Genomic DNA, 21,043 nt, shown 5'->3' with positions numbered 1-21,043 from the left:
TCAGATGGTGTTTTCTTTTCTTCTGTCTATGAGACATGCTCAACTTTCTGTTTGCTTCCCGCACAGATCCGGACGAAGGACAGGGTCTTTGACAGTATCAGCCACCTCATCAGCCACCACCTTGAAAGCAGCCTACCCATCGTCTCTGCCGGGAGCGAACTCTGCCTCCAGCAACCAGTGGAGAGGAAGCAGTGAGCTGGCCCGGCCCTCTTCCAATGCCTGCACCAGGTCAGGAGGATCTGGGGTGATAGTCGGCCGCTCCAGGGACTGGGGTGGCTGCCTGAGGGCACAGAGCCTTCTTCAAAAGCCCCCAAAGGCAGGTTTCCTTCAAGTTCAAGTTTCATAAACGTGTTCCCAATTTCTCATATGCATATTAAAGGTGTACATACCTATACATCCTGTACAAATTATCCCTCTATATTTATATTTTTTAAGACTAAGAAAGATGATGTAAGACTAATGTTTTGTGCTGTATGTTTTTAATGAAAAAATAAAAGTTTGACTGTAGTTGTCCAGGCAAAAATTTAACTCAACCGACCTATTCCACTGGGAAATTTCACTAGGAAGGTGTAACCTGCAGTTTTACTTAATAAGCACAATACAAAGGGAAGCAGGAGGTTTGATAATAAACACAGAATTGTAATAGAATAAGGCAGCAAGCTGCCAAAAGAGTGTCTAACCATGCATTTGAAGTACTATTATGAACTTGGCTCTAAGACTGGATGGGCTGGCTGAGTCGGCCTCCTCCTTCCACTTCCTGGGAGATGCCTTCCCTGCTCCTTGCACCGCGGGGCTCTGTGTGCACAGGGTTTCCACCACAGGACCACCTGCTGCAGCTTGGCCAGATAGCAGGAGATGCTTCAGCTCCTCTGGGTTCTGCTGAGCATGGGCACTTGTCTCTCTTGACCCCAGTTATGTGCCAGGATTCATGTAAGGCCAAATATGGCACAAAATTAATATCATGCATCAAGATCTTGACTGGCAGATGTGGCTCATGATCAAATGAGGATGTGTGGAAGACAGTGGAGGCAAATTCTTAGCCAGTGGGTTGATCACAGGCTGCTTGTAACAGCTGCAGATGAAACAGCCCCACACCCACCCTTTGTCTTCAATAGAGGGAAAAACGTGTCTTAGCGTTGCGGGGAGGGCTGATGCATGCAAGTGTGCAGAGTTCAGCCCTCGACCCGCTCACTGGCAGGTCCTCCTGGGTTTGGATGGGCTCAGGAGGAGGTTCCACCCCTGGAGTGAGGGATGGTGACCACCTTGCTACCTCACAAGGCTTCCCAGAGGCTCAGAGGACAGGGTGAGTGCCCCAGGCCACAGCTCTTCATCCTGACTCTCTTCCTTCCAGATCAAATGCTGTCATTTTCGGATAGATCCTTTTGTGTTGGGAAGTCGGCAATGCTTATGACTTTTAAAAAATATTGGAGCTGAGATTGCCCTGTTGTCTTTTCCAACATAGTTGGGTGATTCCATCATTGGTGGGCACCTCCTCCAATGTCGCCCTGGTCTCAGTGAGGTCCTGTTAGCACCTGTCATCCCTGGCCAGTCGAACTGAATGACTCTCTGTTCATAACCGAGAGCTGGGTCCTGTAGAACTAGGTGCTTGGAGAGGAATTAAGAGGCCACTTAAGTGTATCTGGGGAGTCGTGTTTGTGAAGTTCTAATGCTGAGTGTGTGAACTCCACTTCTGCTTTGGGGACGTGTGGAGTTAATAGATGAGGATGGGTTGGGTAAGTCCCAAGGGTCCAAGGAATCCAAGCTGATGGCTGAGTCAGTCTTCTAGAATGTTCTGTGGTGGACTGGAACTCTGGAGAGCCTGGCACTAATGCAGACCACCTGGCACTTCCTACACTGTTGATTTCAGGCACAGCCTGGACACCCTGCTCTATGTCATCCAGTGGCAGTGGCACCGACCAAGTGGCTGGTAGCAGCTGCTCAGGCTCCTGCCTTGTGACCACATAGGCTTTGGGGCAGCTCATGCCTGTCCCCTGGGAAGCTGTCCCCAGCACACACATATTCTGTTCTGATTCTCCAGTGTGAGCATCTACTGTACATAAAAATGTTGTGAAATCATCTTCTTTGAACATGCTTTCATCTCCTACTTGTGAAAGGCCCAGATCTTCATTTTCAGCGGCACTAGCCCCATAGAAAACCAAAGCTAAGAACCGTTTTATTTTATTTTCCTCTTGCTGGAGTAAGAAGTCCATGATTCTAGTAGCCCTCTTAGCTGAAGTCAGTGTTGGTTTAGTGGATGACAAACAGCATATATTTTTTTTCCTGCATGGAAATTAGTTTATAAAATCCAAAGTATTGGGATCAAATCTTTTTACATTTTGCTATTAATTTAAAATATGTGATTTGGATTTCAGATGACAAGATGGGTCACACTGAAATAATGTCAAGTAAAAAAAAAAACCCATTCCCTTTTAGCAACGACATCTCAAAGCAGATTTGAGATGTGGCAAATGACAGGGATCTTCTAATCTCCATTCCCTTCATTCTGTAAAGCTTGGTAGCATACCCACGGGTAATCACATCTCTTCTGCCACATTCCTTCCAAGGAATGTGATGCTGGCTCCAGGTAATGCAGCCAGCTGCCAGCAGAGCTGTGCTGCTCATCCGGTGTTTCCGGAGCCCTGTCGTTTGCCAGCCTGTGCCTAGAACTGAGGATTTGGAGGCACACCTCATGGAGCCTCCTCCCTCCCCAGCCTGGGCTCTGCTTCCCCGGTGAATCTCAGACTGCATTTCTACCCAGGTGGGGCAGGGTGGCAGATCAGCACTCTTGGTGCATTACGGAGCTTTGACTCCCTGGGCACAGTAGCCACAGTCTGTGCCGGGCCACTCTGGGCCTGTGGGAGTATGCCAGAGCCCTCTCCCCTTCTCACAAGCACCTCCCGCCACCCCACCCAGAACTCTGCTTCTTCTGGGAGTGCCAGATGGGGTCTAGCAGTCTTCAAATGCCCTTCTCTGCTCTGGCACAGTGACCCTGGAGACCCATGCCCACCCGCTCCAACCTCTGCCCGCCTGGATGAATAACCCAGATGACACCTCTGTCCCACTGAAGCTCTGAGGCTCCTGTGGGGTAGTCATGGTGGTCCAAGTCAGCTTGGATTCAGGCTGTCCCTGAAGAGGCTCCCTGTGGCATCGGGTGAGCCGGCTGACAGATGACAGGGTCTCATGACTCAATCTGAAATCCCAAGCTTAAGTCACCGTGGGTGGGGCTTCTGACATTTGCAGGACCACAAGTCGGGTTCCTGCTCAACCTGCATGAGTGACTGTCCTGTTTAAGGCCATCTTGGATGTGGGGGTAAACGGACCAAGGTCTCATCGGGCCAGGTGTGATGGTGTCTTTGAGGCTTGCCTGGTGGCAGAGGGAGTCACAGATAATTTTTAATGAAGACAAAAACTGATAGGCCATGAGTGGATGTAAAGGCCCAGCTTGGAGGAAGGGACAGGCCCTTTGAGGAGTGGACCCAAGAACGGCCCGTCAGCTTAGGGTCCTTGTTGACACATGTCTGGTCTCCCCACCTCTCGAGGGTTCTGAAGATGCCCAGTGCTGCCATGAAGCTTTTCTTCCTCAGATGACCCCATTATCTACGTGAGGTTCAGGGCAGTCCCAGTTCTCATTTCCACTGCAGTGGCTGCCACATGAACTCCAGCTGGGCTGAGAAGACATCTCAGGGGTAGTGCCAGCAGCAGGTGGGCACCCCGTCTGTCCTCAGCCCCAGCCTGCCCGGCCTGACACGGCCTGGGGCAGATCAGTAGCTGGAGTTCTCTGAGCCATGGCTAGCTCCACACCACCTAGTGGCTGCACAGAGGCCCAGTGTGAGAGTGTCGGGAGTGATGAATGTGTGACGTGTCAGCAGATACTTGCTGAGATTCTTCATTCACAAAAGCGCACACCAGTTCTCTCTCCGTGGCCCAAGGTTGCATGCCATCTGTAAATCCCTTTCTGTGGATGGTGACAGCCAGATTGGAAGTGGGTAGGAGGATCTGGAAAGACTGCAAAATAGATCACTGCACCCAGACAAGACTCTGCGGTGGGTTTCAGAATAGCACTCTGGTTCTCGTGGAACTTCTGAAGTGTTTTCTAAGAAAGGCAAAGGAGGAGAATCCCATTCCCAGAACACAGTGAAAACCTAAGCCTGGTGGCTTCTTCCAGGATAATGAGGGAGCTTTACAGGATGGTCCAGTTGAAGGGGACCCATGTTTTGCAGATGAGGAAACTGGAGCTAGGGGTCCTTCTGGAAAATAGCGGTAGTCAGTGGATGAATCTAGGAAAGAACGCAGGACATACCAAGGTCCTCTAGGGCTTGCACATGAGGCTCAGCCCCGTGAAAATGGCAAGAAGTGCTTCTGTCCTCCGGCCTTCCCTCTATGCGCCACGTCAGAAGGCACAAAGTCATTCAGATGGAAGGGGTGGTTCTCCTGTTTCCTGTGACTTAGTTGGGGTTCTTTGGGAAGCAGAACCTGAAGAGGCTTCAAGCGTATCTAATTTATTTGGGAAATGATCTCAGCAGTCGTGGGGAAGGGAGACAGTAAGGTGGCACTGTCAAGTTCCCATGATTGTGGACACTGGGACATCACCCCTGGGAGGCCTGGGAGATACCTCAGAAGCAGCCCAGTGGAGGGGACAGAGGTGGAAAGTGGGCCTTTATTCACCAAGCCCATCATTGGTGGAAGGCTGTTTTTCAGGCCAGTTTCTCATCATCCCTGAGTACACCTGAGCACACTTTGCCATCTAGGAAGTCCTTGGGCAGAGACAGATGTTCTTAGTAAACAAACTTGGCATGAAAGGCAGGCATTGGAACCACCTGAACTTGCTGGTTCACCCACAAATTACCACATTCTGCAGCCTGCGTCCGTCGCTGACTCAGTGGATCGGGACTGAGGCCTGAGCCTTTGCATTTCCAACACACAAGGTGATATTGATGCAGCTGATTGTCTTTGAGAGTTTTTGCCATTTATTGGTGGCTTCCCCCCATCCTCTGTTTTATGATGAAGTCTTCATACCCTCCTTTGTGTCGTAGTTCCCAGGGTCCATGCTGTGAATTCAAAAGCAGAGGATTAATAAGCACTTATAAACTCCTCGCCACCATTGCTGGTAGATAAAAATGCCATCTGCTAGCCACGATTTATTTATAATGGGGTTTACACATATTTATAAAGTTTGCAAGCAACAAATGCACAGTTTTAAAACTGGCATCTTTTATAGCAGTCAGAAAAATTGCAACTTTATACCAGGACCTGTGAATGTGAATTGCACATGTATATTCACGTGTATAGATAGATACTTGTGTTGATTTAAACAGATATGCCTTTGTGTGTGCCTGTGTGTGTGCATGTGTACCCGCAGGCAGGTGGGTTCTCTGCTGAGCACCATCAGATTTCTCCCTGGGATTTGTAACTAATAGACAATTTTGGTGGCAACCTAGCACACAAGGAGCAGGAACAAAACACAGGACAGTGGGGTGGGAGGATGCCACTGTGGACCATGACAGAGGGACAAGAGGGAAGAGAAGACAGTGAGGGAAGCCTGAGGAGGGAGATGGCAGAAGTAGGAGAAAGGAAAGAGGAGAGGGAAGGCAAAGCAAGGGCAGACTCACAGGGCTCCCTGCAGTGCCACCGGAGGCTGTCCCCCTGGCTGCAGCTGCATTTGATGGGCACAACCCCTTTTGTAAGCAGTCTTCTCACCCTCATTGGTGCATGAATTCCTAGGTGGCAGGCCCTGCACTGGGCTTGTGGAATAGAGAAGGAAATATACAGGGTTTCTGCCTGAGTTTCTAATCCAGTGGGAAATCAGCATGGGTACCCACATGCACACACGTGCACACATGTACACACACACACACAGGAGGGTGTTGGAGTGTGACCAGCCTTGCAATACTGGTGCATCCAATTTCAACAGGACCTGGTCAGTCTGGGGCTGCTGGGAAGGCTTGGCCCATTGGGCATTGACATGGAATGTCAGAAGGCACTTGCAACAGTGTTGGGAGGCAGGAGATAAGAGAGGCTCAGGACTCCCCTGGTGCAGGTGAGACACTGGCATCAGAAGGATGGGAGGGGAGGGGAGAGGCTCCTAGTCTCCCTTCTTTCTTCCTCAGTGATCTCAGATGCCCTGAATAAATGAATCCTGGACGTAAAATGCATAAGTGTTTCCCCAGGGCCTGGAGAAAGATTTTCACAGAAAAAAAACACAGGAAATGAAACAATCCTGTGTTCAAGTATCTATTTGGTTGTCTCACCTTGGACTATTGTAGATAGAAAAATACACACTGGGGAGCAAGACCAGTCACTCTGAGCTTTCAAGGTTATGAATTCACACACAAGTAGACATTTTTTTACTGCAACCAAAATCTCTTAACCATTGAAATCAAGCAGCAATTAACCAAGCAGAAATGAATGGGCAAATCCATCTCTGAACAATGAGTTACATTTTTTTTGGTAACAACTATGTGTGAGTTGCAAGTGGAATGTTCTGTTCATTTGACTTTTGACTGTAACTTGTTTCAGAATATTGTGAAATTCAGTATGTGAATGTCTCTTTGTATTCAGAATTAAAACATTTGGTGTTTAAATCCCAGGGTTAGGAGATGATGCCATGAAAATTTTAATGTGTAATTATAAGATACTTATTACTTTTTAAAAAGCATTTGACTGGCAAATTATACATATTGATAAGTGAGTGATTATTTGAAAAATTTGTTTCCATTAACTTTTGTGAAGCAAAAAGATATTACTGTCTGGTTGTGTGGCCAATTTGCCCTTCCGGCTCTGAGTTTGGAAAGGAATTGGCTTCTCCAACATCCCTGAGGAGCAGAAATACAAAACTAAAAGTTTTCTAATCTTTCTTCTCTGAAAAAACCATAAAGCCTAAGTTAATTGGCTGTTTTGGAGATCTGACAATTAACAGGCAACGATAATTGTCTTAGGTTCCCTCCTCACCCTCAAGGAATCCAATTAACTTCTTCAGGAAACGTTGCGGTTTCCAGTTAGACTCCATCACCACGCACGCGTCTGTCGCTTGCCTGTGCTTCTGGGCTCACCAGGCGTAGGATATGGCCCAGCAGCCTGGGTATCATCACTACAACCCCAGAGTGCAAGGTGACACATTGTTATCATTGGTTATCAGAAAACGTGCCTTTCTTATTGGGATAGTGATATGTGCATTTCTGATTACACAGCAACCCCTTTGAATATTTGACTTAGATACTAAAAACATTTGGGCATCGAGGTTTTGCACTTGTAGATACAATTTAAAAGCATGGAACTGCCAATGTAATTAGACGTTTTCTATACAATGCACCTTGTTACATTTCTGTGAAAGGCTTGTAACCAGTGCAGAGTAACTATGGCTGAAGGGTTGAGAGAAACAACCATTTCTTAAAATAGTTCATTGTTTCAATGACTATCTATGTAAGTCCGCTGGCAATAAAGGCTATTGCGAAAAGTCTCTTTCATTTGGATGATGGATTTTGTACTGCCTCATAAAAGAGAGGAGGGCAACTTGGAACTTTTTTCTTTTTTCCCCTAGAAAGTAGCACTCTCAGTTATTCCCCCTGGGAAGGAAAAACGATGGCTAGGCAGAAGCCATTCTCGGAGGTTTATGTTAATTTTGCAATTTAGTGCCTAGTTTGCCTAGGACAGAACTGAAAGTGGACAGATGGCAGGAGGGCTCCAGTCCTTAGTTGTGTAGGGGCACGACACTGTAAGTTGTAACAAGCCTCACCACCAGAACACTTAGGTTCAATACCAGCTTCTCTTTCCATGGGACAGAAGGGAGAGGCTGAGCCTTACCATTTGTAGTGGAGATTCTGAACTACCCACTGCCTTTGCTTAAATAACAGCCAACCGAGCAGAAAGAAACTTCCCATCTCTCTGGGCTGGTCTTTATTGCAATAGGTCTTACAATCTCCTTCCCATCCAAAGAGCCCCCTGTGACGCTTCCTGAACACAGAAGAATCTGCCGGAATTGGTGCACACAGCATCCGGTCCACCAAAACTTCAATGAATAATGAGAATGGGCAAGTCTAGGGGAAAGCGGTGATCTGGGGTTCTAAGTGTTGTTTGTCCCCAAGTTGTTGAGAAGCACAGGTACCAATGAGCAGCAGCCCAATCCCTGCACACCCCGAGGGGTGGCCCCAGTGAAAACAAGAAAACAATCCCGCCACTCGGGCTCCCCAAAACTGGTTTACCCGCGGCCTTTTGGTTTTATTTATTTATTTATTTATTTATTTTAACAAACATACATTGGAAATAGTAAAGGTTACTAACTGCAAGGAGATCTAACACAGGTTCTCTGTGGCATATAAGATCACCCTATTTCCAAACTTCAGGGCTACGACTTTGACACACTCAACTTCTAGTGAGGAAGTTGGTTAGCTTGTTAGGAATGTGCATATGGATATTGAAGGTGGTTGGTTTTTTGCATATATCAAATGAGCATAATTACTTTCTTAGTGTATTTTTAAATTCAGATGGCTTAAAAGTTTTTGCATCATCTCCAAGAAGCCTGTATAGTGCCTCTTGGAGGGAGTGACGGATGTGGCCCCCGAAGAGGGTCGATGAATGAAAGCTTAACCGCGCAGATACTAGAGAAGTCACGATTATGGACCAAAGTGTGACCGTAAGACACAGCACACTGAGAGAGAGACCCAAGGCCCCCAAAGCAACTCCACAAATTTTATTTCCTATGTGAAAATGCATTTTGTCTCCCTTATACATCTCTATTGTTCTTGTTCTTAATCCAGAACCTTCAATAAAGCTTTCGTAGAAATGCCCTGGCTTTTCTCATGCTATTTGATAACCAAATAAGCTATTTTTCAGTGATGTAGAGTCGGCAACAGTAGAGGCCTCGTGGAGCATTTCCTTACCAATATCTCAACAGGAACATAAAAACCAGGAAGGTCTTTGGTCAGTATGTACAGGTTACCCAGGACCCACGGAAAGCTTCCTTGATAAGAGCAACTTGCCAGGAAGGAATTTCTCTAACAGAGTCATTCATGAGTTGAGATTGCTCTTTTAGGTATCAATAAGGCAAAATTCTCACTAACCCTAAAAAAGAAAAAAAAAAACAGTAAGGGGCGCTGACGTGAAGTTACTCCAAGCGAGAGGCCTTCTGAAGGTGGCTTTTGATTTTTGTTTTTACAAAGAGCACAGAGAGTGTGTATCTATGCCAGCCCTACACACAGACTCATTTTCCTTCTGTGTATACTGTATGTACGATCCTTGGGGAAGAACACGAACAAGGATGCTTCTTAGTAATTCTTTTAAAAGGTAAACACAGTGATATAGGTTCAACTGGTGTTGAAAAATAAAATTACAGTATCATGTGGGTATTATAATGCATCTCTCTGAAGCCTGAATGAGTTGTCAGATTACATTTTCCAACCTGACAACTAAGCTGCTCTAACATTCGGGATCTGTGTCTGCTTTCGGGAAGCTGTGATTTTGCTGACGGTCCCAGCTACTCGTAGGTGACAGCCCTGGGAGATGACTGACTCTGTACTTTTTCAGTGCAGAATCCAAACTTGACCTAGAACCAGAGTTCTGTTTTCTAACCCTCTCCTTCCAATGGAAACTCCCCCATTACAGGAAGCAGACCTCAACCCCCGGTGACTTGGTGAGGCCAACCAGGATGGAGGGCAAACCCGGCCCCTCCCTCGTGAGCTATTTCTTTGGTTAGCTGGGGAGCACGGGCTCTTGGGAGATCCTGGCTGTGATTTGCACAAGTCCACCTCCCCCCAAATTAAGTGCTCTCTCACTTTTGGATGTGTTTAAAGTTCTCCGGGAACACATGACAGAGGGACACAGGGCTAGTTAGACCCACACATCTGGGGCTGGCCTTGGACGAGCATTATTTGGGGAATTTAGGCCTTAACGTTTTTCTTACCGTGAGACTTCACAGCAATGTAAAGAGGCCCACCTAATTCACACCCAGGTCCTTGTACCTGGTGCTGCAGTCGGAACACATTTGCAGGACTGGTTTCCTAACTGGGCGGGGTACTGAGACTTTAGGTCAGCACCACGCGGCCAACGCCTGGAACGTGAATTCCATGCAACACAGAAAGGGACAGATACACAAGCACCCATTCAGTGTAGTGTGGAGTCACGAAAACGTCATCCAGAGGCACGCTGAGAAACACCCTGTGCATCACGTAGCCCCCCGACCTGCCCTCTTTGTGAACAACGGATCGAGGCATCCAGAGTTCAGTAGAAGGCCGTGGATGACGTTAGCAGCTTCATAGTTTGGTGCCCAAAACAGACAAAGCACGCTGTCTATGGAAATGGTTTGGTGATTCCTTGCATCCCCTCCTCAGGAGACGGCCCCCAGGGCAGGTTATCAGGCAACATCAAGTAGATCTCCTGAGTCACAGCTCTTTAAGGGTCCCCGTGGAAGCGACACATGCAATAAATAAGAGCTTGGCTGCAGAGCTGGGCGCGTGGAGATGTCACTTGCAGAGGATCCCATTCTGGAGTGTTCTGTTTCCGTCAATGATGCAGGATGTGGCGGCTGGGTGGGGCAGGCCATCCTTGATCTTTGGGGAGTGGCTGCTGTTGTTGCTGGTGCTGGATTTGCTTCTGCTTGGGTCCAGAGCCGGCTGCATGGGCGAGGCGCGGGCCCCCTTGCCCCTGACCAGGCAGTTGCAGACCAGACAGAAAAAGGCGCGCCGCATCTCCTTGCTGGCCAGCGTGTAGATGACGGGGTTCATGGCGGAGTTGAGGACCGCCAGCATGATGAACCACTGGTCCTTGAACAGGATGGAGCACTCCTTGGCCCTGCAGGCCACATCTACAAGGAAGAGGATGAAGAGGGGCAACCAGCAGGCATGAACACACTCACCACGATCACCACCGTCTGCAGCAGGGCCATGACAGCTCCGAGTTGTTGTGATTGGCCACCTTGCGGCTGCTGGGCTTGACCAGGAAGTAGATGCGTGCGTACAGGATGACGATGGTCACCAGGATGGCGATGAAGATGCTGATGCAGAAGGCGATGTACTTCTTGGAGTAGAGGGGAAGGATGGTGGAGCAGTCCGGGAGGTTCTGCAGGCAGTTCCAGCCCAGGATGGGCAAGGCAACCAGCGAGAAGGCAATGAGCCAGCACATCCCGATCAGAAGGAAGACCCGGTGCTTCTTGTTGGCATCGTAGGGCCTCATCTTGATCATGGTCAAGTGCCGCTCTATGGCAATGGCCAGCAAGCTGCAGGTGGACGCCCCGAGGGCCACAAACATACTGTCCTCCCTGATGAACCAGACCGTCAGGGACAGGCTGAACGTCTTCTTGCCGGACATCAGAATGTTGACCTGGTAGACTATACCGGCCAGCAGGTTGCACAGAGCCAGGTTGCCAATGAAAAAGTGCATGCGGTTGTGAAATTTTTTGTTTTTCCAGATGGCAATCAAAACTATCAGGTTCTCCAAGACGATGAAGCTGCAAACGACCAAGAAGAAGATGGTGGTGAGCGTGCTGCCACCCTGGGAGGGGTCCTTCGGCCTGCCCTCCAGCTTCCCCACGTAGTTGTAATGTACCTGCAGAGTCTCATTCCCAGAGGTCGGCTGGGGACCCGGAGGGAGCACGGTGGCCATCGCTGGGCATCGACAGGCGGTTACCTCCACAATCCACCAGGGGGCGCTCGGGGAGCGTTCATTTCAGAGCCCAGCAGGACGGCGGCTGGCTTCAGGAAGGGGTGCAGGCGGGAGTCCAGGAAGAAGGTCGCACACCGCCTCCTGCAACAGGATGAAAGGAGAGAGCCCGGGATGAAGCGCTGGATCACCACCTAAGGAACCTCTGCGAGGAAAATGCTGAGGCATTTGGACAGCTCGCCTGGTCAGGGCTGCAGAGGGTTTGGAAACACAGGCCAAGTTTCTAAGTGGTGGAGGGAAAGCGCTTCGGGGTCTTCAGTTACCAAGGTGTGAAATGCAGTCATGTGGCCCGACCGACCCAAATAAAGGTTCCACTGGAAAACTTCCAAGCACCAGGAGATGCTACCCTGTCGGTCTTTCTCTACCACGTGGGAGCTGGGAAACTATCTCCCCCAGTTACCTGGAGGGATTCAAGATTCTCCCAGAACAAAACAAAACAACAAAACCCTAAAACACAACAACAACAACAACAAACACAACCAACCAAATCCACACACACACACAAAAGGGACCACAGGATGGAATCCAGAATGACGCCTGCCCCGTTTTCAAGACCTCTCAGATGAGATTTGGAGTGACATTGTGGGAGCACTGCTGTTTCCCTGGAAAGCTTGCCCTGGGGTCTGGAGGGGATTGGGTGTGCCTGGCAGAGGGTCCTGAGGCCTGACCACCATGCAGTCACCACAGGAAGAACAGCTGAAGGCAGGGTGTGGACCAGGCAGCCGCTGTGCACCCGAGTTCAAAGCTTGGCGAGGAAGGAGCTCAAACCTGCCAACCTGGGCTGCCGGGGAGGTTAAGGGAAGAAGGACAAGCAAGAGGAGCCCTGCAGGCTTTGAGGTATTCAACACGCAGAGGCCTGGGCTGGGGGTGTAGCTCAGAGCGAGGGGGTACACGGAGCATGCTTCAGGCCCTCTGTTCCATCCCCAGCACCTCAAGGGGGAAAAATAAATAAGAGGCCTGAATATGAAGCAGAACTAAATCAATGCTTGTGAGCCAGAAGAAACCTCGTATCTGAGAGCACTGTGGGGTCACCCAGGCAACAAATCCAGGCACAGGCCTTGAAGGGTTCTGAATTTTAATACTTCCTCCACTGAATCCTGACCAGTGGTCATCTTGATGGGCATCCTGTGTAGTGACCACGATGCAGACCCAACTATTAAAGCAGAAATGGCTTTCAGTAGAATTATTTTTTAAGTTGTAATTGACTCATAATAACTGCACATCTGTATGGGGTACAGTGTGATGATTTGATCCCCCACGTTGACAACATGTCATGATCTAATCAGGGTAGTTGGCGTTTCCTTCTCCTTAAAAATTTCTCATTTTTCTGTGTTGGGGAGTTTTGAATTCCTCTTTTTTAGTTCTTTATAAAATATGTATTGAATAGCTATAAGCTGTAGACACTTACTGTGCTGTAGAACACTGGAACTTATTTCTGTATCCAACTATAACTTTGTGCACATGATCCAACCTCCTGTGGCCCGCTCCCTTTCCCTGCCTGTAGTAATCACTGTTCTACTCTCAGCTTCTATGAAATCAGCATTTTAGCTTTTGCGTACGTGTGAGATCACGTGACATCTTTTTAGACTCACTGATTTTTAATTCGAATTATTTGAATATTTAAATGTCTAATGAAGACCAAATGAGGTTGATTGAAAATAGCCCGTTATGCGTATCCAGTGAAGATGCTTTACTCTCCTGGTGTTGAAGCTGCAGACTTACATCTGGTTCAGAGAAGGTTGGATCTCTCGGCAACAATATGGGGCATTGCATTTTTGGGTACAGTGTACTGTGAAGGTCTCACTCACCATAAGTTCCTTCCTGTGTGTGAATCCAGGCCCTGTGAGGGCCTCAGGCCCTTGAAGGGTCAGGAGCTTGCACTGAGGCTCCCTTGTGGGGCTGAGAAGCCAAGGTAGCTCTAAAATGTTTCCACACCCTAGTGACCCTCCAGGCACACAATCTGTCCAAGCCCTCGCCTCCCTCCCTACATGACTGCGGAAGTCAGATTTTCCCAGATGGGCACAGAGGGTTCGTGACCTCTTCACAGAGGTTTCCTCCAGCGTGTTGAAGCCTCAAGGGGTTGGTGGTTCTGGAAACCCCAGGCTGTCTGAGCTGACGTGGGTGATCTGCCTGGAACTGCTGGGCCCCTCCCCCATGAGCTCTGTCTGGGATCGCAGAGGGCTTGGGTTAAGGTCAGCTTCAATGCCACAAGCTGGCAGAAGCCTTTACCTGTTGGCCAAAGCCCTCTGCTGACTTCAGAAAGGAAAGCGCCCAGCTCTGGAGTTGGACTGACGATGAAGGACAGGAGGGGTGGCCTACCCAGGTCTCTCCATGTCACTCATTAACCCACCCCCAGGGCTGTCTCATCCAGCCCTGCTCTCCAGCCAGCCAGGACCTTGGGGGTTCTCCTGGAGGCAGACAGAGCCCCTCTGTGGGCAGTTTTCCCAGAGCCCCAAACACTGATGTTTATGCAAATCTTGTCTGTCCTTCAAGCCCCAAGTCACATTCTACCGGCTCTGTAGCATTTTCTGACCCTGGTGAACTTGACCCTAGGCTGCATAACACTTTTTTAAAATTGCCATCAATCTTTGGAAGAGCAGAGATGATAAAAAGCAGCTGAATCTTTCTGAGCAGTTCAAACCCATGAACACACGGCCGCTTTGCCTGGACCACCTTATATCCGGTCTTTCCCAGCATCTTGTACATGATCAGGTGCTCAGCAGAGGCTTGTGCCCTTTATGTCTGCTTGTCTAGTTGTTTCTTCACCTGAGAGAGGGACTGGAGGATACACTCCCCACTCTGCATGGTGAGGGGAACGGGCCCTGGCACTGTGTCCTGTGGATGCTGGGCCCAAGCCATCCCCACGCTGCTGCTGAATGGATCCTGGGGACCTTGCCATGTCCCACCCACCTCCCCTCCAGGCTACCAGTTGTGCTGTCCAAGACACCTCCACGTCCAGGTTTACCTCAAAATGTCCCTGGGCAATCCGCACCACCACCAGGGTTTTCTGCCTCAGAAAATGACACCCTGAGACAAACCCTGGTTCTCAAGGCAGGTAATGCAGGTAGGTCTTGGTAATTCAGACTGTTTTGGAGCTGACTCCTCTTGTCTCCTGTGTTGCAGTTTTCTCCACAATAACCCCACACCTCATTTTATACACCTCAATGCTCCCTTGAAAGTGTTGCACACTTTGGATTTTGCCTTGAAGTGTGTGTGGGGGGGAGAGGGAAACGAGTTCCTTCAAAATGGCCAAATCTGGAGATAGAACAATACACAACACTATGCAAGCTCACATTTTTCCCTCTCCCTTCCCCTGGGTAAGACTGCACAGAACAACAGAAAAACAAGAAAACAATAAAGAAGAGCAACCAGCCATAAAATGACCACAGTAAAACTAGCAGAAGATGTGACAGAGACCCAAGGTCTTCTTAGACCATGACTCCTGAGGGTGAACACGCTTTCCCATCAATGCTAGATTTATCATTTCCCTTAATTAAACATTCATCACTCACAGAGTATATTTTTGCAGGATGTCTTTTGTGAAATATGATTCTCTGCATTTGCATAACTGGAAGATATCAGTCTCTCTATGGAATCTAAAAAGCTTGTTTTCTCTGGATTATCAGCATTTACAAATCTAGCCCCATCCTGAGAGTTAAGTGCTGGGCTAAAAGCCAAAAAGCCATATTGATTTTGGCTCTGCCTAAACATTGTTGCGAATGATCAGAAGCATATCATGAGCAAGTTCTTCCCATTACTCTTAAAGGGTGCTAGTCACAAACCTCAAGTTTGTCAGACGACAGCTCTGTCCCCAGCAAGCTCAGCTCAGTACTCCCACTATTGGAGCGCTGGGTAGTCAATCTGTCTCCCTCCACACACAGATACAATCTAAATACCATGAGATCAGCACCCAGAACAGACCCAGGGGAGACCCAGCCCCTCAGGCTACCTAGTGCCTCTCCTTGTCACTAGCCTCCAGGGTGACCACACTCTTGGGCTTGTCATCCTGTGGTGAGGTCACCTGTTTCTGCCCCTCACATAAATGATCCCCACAAGACATGAAGGTGTGGGACACATTTCTCTCACAGGATGCTCATGGGAATCATGCCGGGGGACGCGGCCAGTCCTGACTGCTCTCATCCATCACGTGGACATGTCACCCTCTACTCATCTCGTTTGTGATTTCTCTATGGCCCACATGCTATTTGTCATCAGGCATGAGAGAGGGTGTTCTCCGGGTGGACACACGCCTGTGCTTCTGTGGGCTACCCTGGCTTTCTGAGGGGCACGCTGGTGTCTGAGATGAACTTCTGCCACGACTCAGGGGTGCTGGGCTTCCTGGATGTTAGCACCGACAGCAGCTTGTCCCCACCCACCTCCATCCTGCAAGATGGAACCAGGATGGGAAGCCAGTTTGGCCTTCATCTCCAGGGCGAAACTGACACAGAATGAAGTCTCACGTTCTGTTTTAATTTAGAGGCTGATTGTCCAGAGCTGGCAGTGACATGTTGCTTGCTGTTTAATTTCCACCCAAACACTTAAAAAGACATCCTAGTGCTGAGAAATGAAAGTATGGGGCAGATGAGTTCTGTGCAGAATAGGAAAGCGGTGGCACATGGCAGAAGTACGGAGGAGCCGCAGGGTCTCCAGCCAACCACTCTCCTCGGCAGCGTCCTGCCTGAAGTTCACCAGCACAGAACACTCCGTTCTGGGTCCTGCCCCAACCAGCCCTCCCTGACCACCCTGGCATCCCCTCACTCCTGCTCGCTCCCTGGCTCTGCCAGGGACTCAGGTATTTCATTGTCTGTGTCTGCTCTCCTCCCCGCCTACCCCGACCATATTTCCAGTCACTGCATGTGTCAGGAGAGCCTCTGCTCACCCCTCAACTTCTCCTAGGACTGTTTCCTAACAGCTTTCTCTTGGCCTCATGGACCTAGGATCACCAGCTTACCCCAAGGCATTTTAAACACCAACATGTTCACTCTTTTGTCCAGAAGAAATAAGACACCTTATAGAAGCTGATTCCATGGCGGATGACCCCAAGTTAGACCCCACCAACGTTAAGCATGGCTACCTTCCCCCACTCCCAAAGGAGCATCTCCTGGGGGGAGGTGAGCCTGGGAGAGGGGGCCAGATGGATTCCAGATGTGCTTTCTACTCTAGCCATTCACTTTCTCCACATGTCAGTTTGAAAAATAAACTATAAAAAGAAGGGAAAGGAAAAAAAGAAGAAGGCTAATATTTCTCCAAAGTCTAGCATGCCTCCACCCCACCCCCACCCCACACACATAAAAGGAAAGCACAGAAGATAGGAAGACATTTCCCTGGTCACATGCAAGATGCTATGTTTTTAAAAGGAATATTCTCCTGGGAAAGTCCACCACTTTGTCCCCCAAACTGAATGGAAGCACCCAAGATTTGCCAACGAGCAACATTTCTTGAAAAGCAAGAATTTCTTTTTTTCTTTTCATTTTAAAGAATTCAGAAAGGAAATAATGAGCTGGCCTTTTCACAGCTCCAGCGAAATTCCTCTGCTAATGAGTCTTTTCCCTTGCTCTGGTTTTCTTGGGTGACCTCACGCGGCCTCCAGATAGTTCATGGAAAAATGCAAGCTTTACACACGGTCTCACGTGCCTGCCGCTTTGATCTAGGCCCTCTAATGAAGCTCCCTGGGGGATACCAACCACCACAGTCACGCCAGGTAAAGGTCTGGCACCTTTTCCCACTTTTCTTCTTCAAAGCATGGAGTTGAATTCACTTTCCTGGTGGAGATTCTTGCTTTCTGGTGGTTTCTCTTTAGACCAATCTTTAGCAAACCAGGCTGGGGTGCTATTACAAACTTGGGCAGAGTCCACCAAACCCCGGACAGGGGGACTGTGTCCAAGGAACCTTGGGTACTGGCCCCACACAGGCACCCTGTGAACAACCTCCTAGGCTTCCGGATTGGTCCAGGGGAGGCATCTGAATCTGCTCCCTTTTGCTTTCTAACCAATCTTTTCAAACGGTTTCTGCTCTTGTTCTCAAGAGCACGGGATTGGATCACTACTAAGATATCCACAAAAATGAATGTAGATGTGTGGAAACAGGCTCAGTGAGGAAGCCAAAGGCAAATTCACACAAGAGGTGTCCCGCCCAAGAAGTCCACCTGTGGCCCATTCTGTGCCAAGGCTAGACACACAGTACCATTTGCTGTCTTGAGGGTGCACAATAGGAAACGAAAGTTGGAGGAGGAGCCATTTGCCCTAGGTCATAGAGTCTGGCTGGGCTGGATGTCCTTGTCATCTGGTTCCCATGCACACCATCAGGGATAGGCTCTTTGGGAGGCTGTCACCTTGCCACATGTCCTTTTACTAGGAGGTGATAAGAATTTTCCCAGTATGCTTTACAGCCGAACTGCCTAGCTACTGTGCTGGCAAAATATTGGAATGACACTCTGGGGACTTTGCTGAAATATTTAGAAAATTCTGAAGCCAGGAAAATGGAGAAGTATGTTCAAGACCAAAAAGCTGGCTGAGGACCTGACTCTAGGACACTGTGCTTGACCATACCAGCAGCATGCTTGCTGACAGGACAAAACCCAACCACTGGACGTCACACTCTAGACCCCAAATGTTTTCACCTAACAGGCCTATTGCCTTATTGCGTTGAAGCAGCTTCCATTCCTCAAAAATAGAATGCAAAAACAAACAAACAAACAAACAAACAAACAAACAAACCAGAAAACAGGAGACTTTATGCCCAGGAGCTGTGATAAAAGCAACCGTTTAAATGAATTATTAACTGAAACTATTTTTCCTCAAAACATTATCTCCCAAAGTCTTCTGGAAAATCTTTTAAGGTATTTAATTGAACAGAAAATGCACCACACAGGAATAATATAAATGGTTCCAAAAGTGATAAAGAGGACTTACAAAGCCAGATGTGAAGACTAGAGGGGCATGGTAACCTACAGCACCACAGTTCCAGCTAGCTCTGTGAACAGTTGGCTGAGAGGTTATCTCCAGGCTTTGGCAGGATAAAAAAAAGTGTTGTATAATAGGGAAACCCCCAATTTTTCCAGATTGGGATGTGCCCAAATTCTCATTATTGAGAATATAAATATACTGTAGATATTGAGGAAGATGGAAGAGATACCAACACGGAAATAATTCAGCGACATGATTTCCAGAAAGAGGGAAATCAGTCTCTGAATTTTGAGGAATCAGGTCACTAAGAGTATACGTAAAGCTTCTCCTACAGGAAATGAGAGTTTCTAGCATCCAAATATGGTAGAAAATTAGGACTGTCCTGAACATGGGCTGGCTTTGAAGGGTAGATAGATCTCTGGTGTCAGAAAACAGGAATGACTTTGGTAGGGCCCATGTGAACATTTGTTGGTTTGTGGATTTAAAACACTCAATGTGTAGTTCTTCTATTGCAACACAATAATTCATCTGAACATTGAGCTCTGTATCAGTTAAAATCTGGACACTTCTGCCACTCAAGCAGAGCATGTGCATACATACATCCCCCCAACCCGCCACCTGCCACTCAGATAAAAACCAGCCCTGGGTCATTGAGGAGCAGAACAACAGCCTCCCCTATACTTTCTAGGAATTATAGTTTCCTTAATCCTGCCTGCAAGATTTGCATCTATGAAGAAAAGAAAAAAAGAATATTGAAAAAAAATAAATCACACCCATGTGATTATATAAAACATCGGATAATTTTACTGTTCAGATTTTAGAAAGCAACCTGATTCTGGAAATCTCCGAGTTCTGGCCAGGGATACTAGACACAGGATGGAAGAATCCTCTATTCATGCTGCTGCCTTTTCTTTTCTGCAATGTTCAAATCAAAGTGTGTTCCCTTTAAAAATCCAACAAGGAGTCCCTCTCTTACATCTAAATATAAAAACACCACAAGGAAATATGCCATTGGGAGTGTCCAAAGCCAGAAAGAGAGAGACAGAGGCAACCAGAAAGATAGGTTGAGACAGAGACCCTTGTGAGACTGGTCTCTTCCTAGGCTGCACCTCAATTATGAAACGAACAGTGCCCATCTCCTGCTGAGAACTTGGTGATTGAGTTGAGGGGACTTGGACTTCCAGCTCCCGTCTTGACAGCCTTCATTGACTTGTCAGAGATATGTTAGGAAAACTGGAATGTTGTCACCAACTAACGGTCACCTAAAATAATGATTTTTTTCCAGGCGAAGAAACCCAATCCTCCTCCACCCTCTTGGTCCTCAGGGTCTTCCTTTGAGGAGGGCACCGAACATTTTTAATTGCCCACGGAAAATCATAAAGGAACTTCAAGCCACTTCAGTTTCATTCAGTTGATGCCACCCCTGTCCCTCCAAACACACACCAGATCAGTTTTTTTTAAAACGGGTCCCAGAGTAGTTCAAAAGGAATCGCCCTCTCTGCCCCTTCCTGGCTTGGTCACTTGGGTGGATGGCCTGGGAGGCGGGATGCTGATGTGGAGCGCTCTGGCGGTGAGTGAACTCCGCGTCCAGGTCACCGCGGCACCCAGGACCGGCTGGGACTTTGTCCCCAAAGTGGGCCCCATAGATCCCCCAGGCCACCCCACCCGGGTCCGCGTCCACGCGTCCCCAGGACCAGGACCGTCCGCTCACCTCCGTCTGGAAGGGGCACTGGCCCCCCGGCATCCTGGCGGGTGGGTGCGGCGGCGACCCAGGCGCCCCTGCCTCCGCTCAGATAACGGTTTAGGGAGTCGGGAGGTCGCTCCTGCCCCGGCTTTTGGCTTGAGCTCGTTCCTGCCAACTCGCTCAGGGCGGGGTCGCTGTCGCCTGTCCCTGGATCCGGCTGGCTCCGTCTCTGCTCCAGCGAGTCCAAGCACAAACTTTTCCAGCGGCCCGCGGGGGCGGGGCCCCGCAGAGCCCTCCCCTCGCCCCCAGCGCGCGTCCCCAGCCCCAGCGCGCGTCCCCAGCCCGCCCCTCCTGCCGCCTGGCCTCAGAGTGGCGCCACCCCCGCAATCCGGCCCCGCGTACCGGAGCAGGGGCTCGCCACCCCGTCTGGACGCCCTCCTGCCCCACGCTTCAGTCCTCTGGGGGTGCCGCGGACCCCCAGGTCCTGGCCCAGACCGGTCCCCACACCTGACGTCCTCCCCACAAGTTCCACGGGCGCCCCGGAGCCCAGCGGGGACAAATGATCTCAGTGGATCTGCGCGCTGGGACTGGCCCCTGTCCCGCCAGAGCTGAGAGCGAGGGTTCGGACTGCTGCTGATGATGATGATTAGTCTATTCTAAATATCGTTATTGCTATTATGAGTAACGTGGTTATTACTGTCCTGATGGTCACCGTTTCCGGAGGAGGGAGTGTGTTTCATGAACCTTTGCCATATCTGGTAACACACACCCAAAACGGTCCATCAGTTCATTAACAAGTGTATTG

The 21,043-nt window shown here is 49.0% G+C and overlaps 1 protein-coding gene and 1 pseudogene across 2 annotated transcripts in view; one reads left to right on the top strand and one right to left on the bottom strand.

Annotated features, from left to right (window-relative positions):
- LOC144366447 (SHC-transforming protein 3-like) overlaps positions 1-195 on the top strand; it is a 76,598-nt gene extending 76,403 nt beyond the window's left edge. Inside the window, 1 exon segment of the mRNA XM_078020727.1 lies at positions 67-195. Within this exon segment, the coding sequence (XP_077876853.1) occupies positions 67-195 (129 nt within the window).
- Positions 196-9,117: 8,922 nt separating this feature from the next.
- LOC144366780 (sphingosine 1-phosphate receptor 3-like) lies at positions 9,118-20,454 on the bottom strand (annotated as a pseudogene). Its single transcript, XR_013425924.1, has 2 exons — positions 20,266-20,454; positions 9,118-11,733 (listed from the first exon to the last, which is right to left on the bottom strand). The product of XR_013425924.1 is annotated as a sphingosine 1-phosphate receptor 3-like (transcript).
- Positions 20,455-21,043: the final 589 nt, after the last annotated feature.

This window comes from Ictidomys tridecemlineatus, chromosome 9 (assembly GCF_052094955.1).
Source record: "Ictidomys tridecemlineatus isolate mIctTri1 chromosome 9, mIctTri1.hap1, whole genome shotgun sequence".
Taxonomy (NCBI): Eukaryota; Metazoa; Chordata; class Mammalia; order Rodentia; family Sciuridae; genus Ictidomys; species Ictidomys tridecemlineatus.
This window is presented reverse-complemented; position numbering and strand designations above follow the sequence as displayed.